Here is an 8,610-nt window from a genome sequence, read left to right as displayed (position 1 = left end):
ATCTGAAAATCAATAGGGGTCATCTGCGAGTCATGATAAATGTACCTCTGATACAATTTTTAATACAATTTAACTAACATAAATGATCAAAATCAACTATTATTTCGTACAATAAAGTTTACCCATAAAAAGCAGTGTTCCTCATGACAAAAGCCAAAATTTCAACACTAGATAAGGTATGGTGATATAGATTTAACGAGATACATGATGCTCGTTTTATTTGTTTGTGCTTAAATATATTGTACGAACAATTCGATGTATTTATGGGCTTTTAAGAATAAAACAGCAAAAGTTAGATTTTATTTGAAACAATTTTCTCCGTTGTTTTGGCTTTCTTCAACTGCTTAAGCGCCGATTATTGATCAAATAATGGTTCTTGTAAAACAAGCCAAAAGGTGCATGGGACTTTTCATAAAACGGGTCTTTTCTTCCATATGTAAAATTTCCTCAGGGATATTGACACCAAGTCTTATTCACGATTGATAGATTTCTATAACCTACTGTCACACGGGTCAATTAGAAAGCATAGCATATATGAGTGAGAGAGGATTCCAAAGATGCAGGACATGACCTCCACATCGTGACCAGAAATGCTTAAGGACCAATCAAACCCCCTTCAGTTTGATCTCTACAAAGCGTTTTTATTTCATAAATTATATTAGTTAGTTTTCTTAAAACGTATTTGCTTTGCGCATTAAAATACCCTTATATGTTCTTAACTGTTTATTGTTTAAGCCACCCATATGCCTTTGTAACACACTGTTCTTATGTTAATTCATACAGTTTATTGTACGTCATACACATGCCTATGCAACGAATTTTACTCTATAAGTGTGTAAAATAGTTTAATATTTCAATTTTAAACGACATTTGTTCTGTAAGGAATGTACTCAAAAATATACGGAATGTACTCCAAAGCCAAATAAGTGTGTCATGCCAGGACGGCAAAATACAATTAAACAACTATCACAGTACAGTAACGCCATAGGCAATGTAAAGCATGTATATCCATAACAAAAACCAGAGACTTAGATATCTACGTCTCTGCAAAAACTTAACGTTTGTAGAATTGATTCAGACATTTCCAATCCTTGCTTTTATTTAAGTGCGGCCATGGTCCCAGATTAACAAAAATAGATGTTTAAAAATTGATTAGTGTTGCTGATCAATGATGGTGTAATTTAAAAGATGGATTTACAATTAACATATATTATAACATTTAGAATAGAACACGATACAAGTTGCCAAACAGCATTTAAAATAAACTCTCTTGACAATTTGGCAATACTTTTAACAGAAATCAAGTGATGCTGAATGTTAAAAGCGCGACAGTTTCTCCCATTTTTATAATTAAGCACAATGTCACTTATTTTTACAAAATAAAATTATTTAAGACTCAACACGGACGATTCTGTACACGGGATCAAAGGAGATGTCTGTATTTCGGATTAATGTCCATCTTGCAATACTGACATGGGAACTCTTTGGTCAAAAATGGATCATACCTGAAACATTGATGTTAATATTAAAGCGATCTACACATTAAGATTCACATCTTATTAAATTTCATAGAATTCTTGTAAAATATTAATACTTAGTATATATACACTACAACGCAATATTAGATTTATGGATGATGTTGATGATCAAGATGATGTGGTGATGGAGGTATAAAAACATAGGTAACTGGCATACCAGAAGTTAACTGCAAGGTTTCGTCCTTCTAGTACATTTGGATACGACTGTACTTCATGCCACCAAAATGAAGGAATGAACAGAACATCGCCTTCCTCGATCGTGCAATTTAAAGGCCGCACTTCACCAAACAATGGAAACCTCTGAAGAAAAGTTCAAATTAATAAAAAAACAATATCAATAACAAGAATTTGAACTATATTTCCTAAATGACACAACCATTATGATTGAATAATTGTTGACATAAAGGATTTACATATTCAATAAACATAACTACCATACTAATGTTGTATTTGTACCATTAGCAATTGCAAAATTACCAGCCTGAATAAGATAAAACAAGTATTGCATATATTGGAACTTTGTCCCAATTTTGAAAACAAATCAAATAAAACCCATGCCCATCCTATCAAATGCAACTTTCACAGGCCTAAATTAGGCTCCATTGATTTAGTATTCATAACTGTTAAACAATGATAGTTTATTAAATAGTTAAGTTTGGCTTTCACTAACAATCATGTATGCGATAACCCGAACTGTAGTGTATTTTTTTTAAATAACAAAAAAAAACGAACCAATCACCTGATTACTATTTGAAATATATATAGGAAATAATATATCAAAGTTTAACGATTATAAATCATTTTTGGCCTTGACTTATGACCTGATCAACAATAAACATCGTCTACTGCAGTTAGAAAACCAAAACCCAAACCATAATATATTGAGCAACAAGACCTGTGTTTGTGAAAAACAATGCCACCCACTGCGCTTTGAAGCCACAAAGCAGCTATTTACGAGAACGTTTAATTTTATTTAAATGAACTTTAATTGATAATTTAATATTATGCTTGTTGATACCAATTGATGTTTGATAATAATGATGTTGTTATCCCCAATTAAAGACGGAAGGATATAGATTCTATCTATTCGCCGACATGATGAGTAGCGCTATGCACAAAAATCATAACCCTACACCTTCTTAAATAAGAGCTTGATTTTTTTTGTTTTTGTATCATGTAAACTTTCAGGGCTATATCTCTGATATGATACAAGCGTCAAACATGAAACTTAATGGATGTAATGACTTTCTTAAAGAAGAGTAATTGCCCTTAGATTTTTTAGTATTCTACAATACCAGTCTTCGAAATTAGCACATGCCCGATCGCCCGTGGCGAGTAAAATTAATGCCGGGCTCATACAAAAATTCACGTTTGTGGCCCGCCAGGCATGTTAATTATTGAAGCCAATTGACAGTTTATAAAAAAAATCGTAAGTTCTTGATATTTGCAAATCTATTTTTCAATTTTGGAAGTTGTAAAACAATGAAATTCGATTGGTATAACAACACGCACCTGCTTGCTCACGTCATCGTAATTGTTTTTGACCGATGCATTTCGGTCACATTCAGTTCTTATCGACGGTTTCTTTAGAAAGTAATAGAGTAGATGCTTTTTGAATCGATTATTTCAATCAATCAAGTAATACGCATCCGTTTTCGTCAACGTCAACAAATGTCATTGTCGACATAGAGGCTATGTAGTATCTAATGTATGTTGATGGGGCTAAGCCCGGTAAAGCACTTCCAAAATAGAAAATTGACAATGATTAATAGAAAAAGGAAGCCAAGAAACCGTACCAGGACACCAGAGAACGCTCTTTCCAAGCGCTCTGGTGTAACGATCGACCATCTTTATTCTAGTGACTGATTAGATGTCATTGTATTCACTACTGTTGAAACAAATGTTCTGCTTTACTATGTGTAGCATTTAAGTGCAAAAATGTTGTGGTTTGTAACATTTTTGGTTAAAAAAGTTTGGGCATGTAAAAAATATGTTTGGCATGTAAAAATTCTTAAGTAACTGGTCAGACTGGCATGTAATTTTTCAAAGCTAATTTCGAAGACTGCAATACCTCAAGGGATAACTTAATTAATAGATCCCTGAGGCATAAAAACACATCTGAACAATTGATTGTTATAATTAAATAAATTATATTATGGAGTAACCTCAAAGGCTGGATTGGTTATGTCCACTGGAGACATGACCATTGATGTACTGTCCATCAGCAACTGTTTACGGAATGTGTTTGTCTCCAAGTTGTATGACAACACTGCCTCTGGAATGTGAGCCTCATAAAGCTTTTGATTGTCATGTGGATCAAACAAAATAACCTGCTTTCTTCCACTGATCTGAAAAATATGGATTAATAATTAACAAGGGCTGTTTGTAAAACATGCATGCCCCCCATATGGGCTGTCAGTTGTAGTGGCAGCCATTGTGTGAATATGTTTTTTGTCACTGTAACCATGACCTTTGACCTAGTGACCTGAAAATGAAAGGGGTCATCTGCCAGTCATGATCAATGTACCTATGAAGTTTCATGATCCTAGGCCTAATTATTCTTGAGTTATCATCAGGAAACCATTTTACTGTTTCGAGTTACTGTGACCTTGACCTTTGACCTAGTGACTTGAAAATTTATAGGGGTCATCTGACAGTCATGATCAATGTACCTATGAAGTTTCATGATCCTAGGCCTAAGCGTTCTTGAGTTATCATCCGGAAACCATCTGGTGGACAGGCAGACGGACCAACATGAGCAAAAAAATATACCCCCTCTTCTCCAAAGGGGGACATAATTAATATCTTTTATATATATATTAAGATCAAGAAAACATATTTACTAGCAAAATGTTCTACAATGCATATGAACTATTTACAATAATTCAACTCTCAGCTTTATAACTCAGAGCCGTCAATCTCATAGCAAAAATAATCAAAGACTCAGGATTCTGTGTATAGGAACTAATGATCTACAAACTTTAATCAAATCTAATAACCCTATTAATTACCTGGCATAAAAAGTTATCAAATGGATCAAAATGTAACTTTCCAAGTGTGTCACCATCGCTCAACCAAATATTAAGATGCTTTAGTTCCGAGACAGTTTTAAGAAGTGGCAATTCAACAATATCATCCACAATATCAGCCATTATGTCAGCAATTGAAGAGTATTCCAAGTAAGCAGAGCAATTCTTCATTGTTTTGTTTGATACCAAACTAAATAGGTCAATAAACTCAGAAAATTTCATATTTTTCATTGCAGGTCTTACAACAACAAGATCTGGGAATATCAGCTGATCTCTCACATTTTTTGGTATTTTAAATTCATTAAAATTATCAAAGTTACTTGCAAAATCCACACCTTCAAATTCACCACTTGGTGTCAGTTTAATATGCACATTTTCGTTGCCGTAAGTGGTAGAAAAGTATTCATTAGTCCATTTTCCTAGTGCTGCCCAATGTTTTGTTGCATTCTTTATAATGACTGGCTTTGATTTTTTTAGAAAATTATGGAAAAATTCATCTTTTGCTGGCAATTCAATCTTATCACATTTTTTCATACCAAGATCTAAGTTTTTGAAATTATTTTGCATTTGATTTTCTTTTTTTGAATATTTTGAATTGAACATTGTTTGGGAGCAATTTTCATAAATACAAAATTGGCTTGATTCATGAAAACTAAAAATAGATTTCATGTCTGGATAGCTCGAGTCCACCTTGTAAAAGGTTTTTAGGATTTCTTGTCTGTGGAGACCTTCAACTGTAAGGAATCCATTTGGAGATCGATACAGGTTACATTTTTCATTTATAAATTGAGTAATAATGTGCATGTTTAAGGATCCACTATAAACTTCAGCGCTTGGCTCTGCTAATGTAGTCCCTTGTGTTGAGAGACAGGTTCGGTCCAATGATAGTTTTGGAAAGACTACCAAGTTCACTGCTCTTAAATCAGATACCTCGAATATCTCTTGGTTTGTGTTCTTTAATGATTTTCCTGACGGCCATTGAAAACCTTTCAGATGAAAGTATCCAACTAATGCGCCTGTGTCTTCAACATATGCTGTATTTAACTTGTATTGGAGAGTTTCATCGTGTTCGCTGGTAACACTGACGTTGTTTACGTCAGCGACAGCGGTTTGATCCAATAAATTAGACGGAATGCCAATAAAACATTTGTCTTTGCAAATATCCATTATGTCTGTAGATGTAAAAATATACGGATTATCAAAAATTGTATGTGAGTAGACATGATATATCGAAATAATATCAAAATGTAGCAAAATAACAAAAGCTACGTAGTGTTTGGATTTCGTAGGTGCCATTTTGAAAATGTGTATTTTTCGGATACCGGGCCGCATCCCACACGGTTTGCATAAAAGATTACAAAACTTCAAGTAACAAATTTCATGACAGTAGCTTATTCTCGTGATATCTCTACATGACTTAGGTTATAAAATTTCGTATAAAAATATTTTTATTTTTTGTTTTAATTTGTGTGACCTTAGTCTGATCAGTATCGCAAAAGATCTTTTAAATAGACAAAAAAGATTTGAAACATTATTTGAAGTAAGAGTGCAGGAGATCTCGTGCTTTCTCGCGACCTTCTATGATTTTGGCTTTTTGATGCGTGCCTTCAGCGATTTGCCTGTTTATATTCCAACAAAAACGATTAAATGACTTCTCTGAAATATCAAAGTTTCGATATATAACATATTGAAAACAGATTTAATAAGTACATAAGTATTACAAGAATAATGTATACTAGGTTTATAAAACATGTGTCTCTGCAGCAATATTAAAGGGGCCTTTTCACAGATTTTTGCATGTTTTGAAGTTTGTCATTAAATGCTTTATATTGCAGGGGCGTAGATAACCTCCCAACATTCGGGGGGGGGGGGGCGGTCAAGTTTCTGTACTGGGAACATAAAGATGTTCGTTTGAGAGGGTTGTCCTCTCCCGTGGTTCCGAAAAAAAAATACAATTACAATTAATATGGTGCGTTTTGGGGGAACTTTCATGTTGATATAAATGTTATTATTTTCTTTCCCAAAACTCTAATTACAACATAAAATTAAGTAAATGTTTATGTATTTTAATGACGGAGTTTAACAAGTGATATGATAAATAAAAACATTAACATTACATTCACAATGGATATATTTTATTACTTATGGACATATTTAACACCTGAAAATGGAAGAGTGTTATAAATAACCACATGAAAATACAAAACAACCAATACAATATGACATGATTAGTAAATAATGTATCCACATTTCGAGCACTATTAATATACTGAACCAGTAGTGCGTTCAGTTACAGCGAACGTTCGCCAATGATCGTTCGATTCCGAGTCGGTCTTATTGAACGATAAGTTCGGCGCGAACGTTTCAAGATGGCGGCTCCCAGAAATTTGTTGCGATTTTGATGGCGGAAATCGCTAATAACACAGAAAGTACTTAACTAACAGAAATTTTCAAAAAAAAAAAACCTATAATAATTTGATTATAATTATAAGTGGTGTGGATACGATAGTGTTATTTTTCATTAGCGATCGAAATTTAGTGTAAGAGGTGCATTGAATCAGTTATAAAACAAAGCCCTAAAATAGCGCAATACATAATAATCTTCAAATGTAGTTGTAATTTTCTTTTACATTGAATGAATTTTCGTTTCGTTTACATTTAATGAAAAAATTAATAAATTTTAGCATTCACATGGAAAAAAACAACACCTGCATATTTTGCGAATTGAACTGTCTTTGAATGCACGTGTATATTGAAAACTCTTTTGTAGTGGTTATGAGCGATACAAATCTGGCATTTTATTATACCATAAATCAATACATTTATTTTACCCAAGTATTTTATATCGATATTATGATCAAACGCGATTGCTTGTTTTCACGATGATGTTTCGAACACTGCAAAAACGCACGATCTTTACACGTTATTATATCTGTTTACATTTGCAGGTACCCGTTAAATACGATAATTGTGTAGCAGTACATTTCTACACTATTTTAAATGTATTGTCATTATAAAACACTTAAGTGTTATGTTTAAACTGGCTTATATATATACTTTATAGTTTCTGTTAATCCATTTCGAACAAATGTACGTCTATTTTTTAAATATGTTCAAATGTTTTATTAAAGCAACTGTTAAGTTTTTGGCTTAATATGCCCAGAGATGACACGGAGGTATCATAAATTGTGTTTAATGACAAGACACATGTGGTTAATGACCCCATACTGAGTCATACAAATATGGGTCCCTGGGTTTATTACACCCTGTTTTCTTAGTTATTGTCTGGACAGTATCCGATCATACCGAGATAATCGGTTTGTGATGAGCAAAGGGGCAATTAAACAATGGGTGGTTAAAATGCTGAAATAAGGAGTGTAAAAATTGGTGTTAACAATTAAATAAAAACATTTACATGTATCAAGAGGATTTAGTTAATCTGTAACAAGGTAAGTCTTTACGGACATATATAGGTTCAAATAGTTTCTTTATGTTGATTACATAAAATCAATCAATGTGTTGCTTGTTTTCGTCCTTATTTGTGTTAATTCATTGGATTCTACTTAAATTGGAAGAATTTCAATTTCTGAGTATTTTGTTGTTCTTAAAATGGGTCGCGAATGTGATTGAAATCTTATCACGATGCGGATCATCAAACGCAAACAATAGCAGAATGGTCGCAGTGTTGGCGGCCAAAATTTGAGAATGCGCAAACGTGACGTCATTATCGAAATCCCCAAAACCTCCTATACACTTTGTTTATTGTTCAATTCACTTTATGTACTACAAAAAAAGAACAAATATCGAAGGTACACTGAACAAATACAACATATTTATTTGTCCGCCATCTTGGTTTCGCTAGCGAACTACCTCCCGAGAGGGTTCGCTTCGGTTCGCGAACGTTCGCGGCGAACCGAGCGTTCAATAGCGAACGTTCGTGACCGTTCGCGAACTATAGCGAACGTTCGCTGTAACTGAACGCACTGCAGGATGAATAAATATGATTAAATTAAGTTAAATAAACAAAAATTACGGATAATTTA

At 33.4% G+C, this 8,610-nt stretch overlaps 1 protein-coding gene across 1 annotated transcript; it reads right to left on the bottom strand.

Moving 5' to 3' along the window:
• Positions 1 to 287: 287 nt before the first annotated feature.
• Positions 288 to 5,906, bottom strand: LOC127841457 (uncharacterized). The gene is made up of 4 exons (XM_052370284.1): positions 5,837 to 5,906; positions 3,704 to 3,886; positions 1,696 to 1,838; positions 288 to 1,505 (listed from the first exon to the last, which is right to left on the bottom strand). The coding sequence occupies exons 1-4, from the start codon at positions 5,897 to 5,899 to the stop codon at positions 1,424 to 1,426; spliced, it is 471 nt and encodes a 156-aa protein (XP_052226244.1). The 5' UTR covers positions 5,900 to 5,906; the 3' UTR covers positions 288 to 1,423.
• Positions 5,907 to 8,610: the final 2,704 nt, after the last annotated feature.

Source organism: Dreissena polymorpha, chromosome 1 (assembly GCF_020536995.1).
Source record: "Dreissena polymorpha isolate Duluth1 chromosome 1, UMN_Dpol_1.0, whole genome shotgun sequence".
NCBI classification, from domain to species: Eukaryota; Metazoa; Mollusca; class Bivalvia; order Myida; family Dreissenidae; genus Dreissena; species Dreissena polymorpha.
This window is presented reverse-complemented; position numbering and strand designations above follow the sequence as displayed.

What these genes read in the sequence shown, in the direction of transcription:
- LOC127841457 (XM_052370284.1), bottom strand. Translation starts at nt 5,899, where the DNA reads ATGCGGCCCGGTATCCGAAAAATACACATTTTCAAAATGGCACCTACG. An exon ending in TAACCAATCCAGCCTTTGAG is followed by an intron (nt 1,839 to 3,703) that starts GTTACTCCATAA and finishes ACTTTTCTTCAG; the next exon opens with AGGTTTCCATTGTTTGGTGA. An exon ending in AACCTTGCAGTTAACTTCTG is followed by an intron (nt 1,506 to 1,695) that starts GTATGCCAGTTA and finishes TCAATGTTTCAG; the next exon opens with GTATGATCCATTTTTGACCA.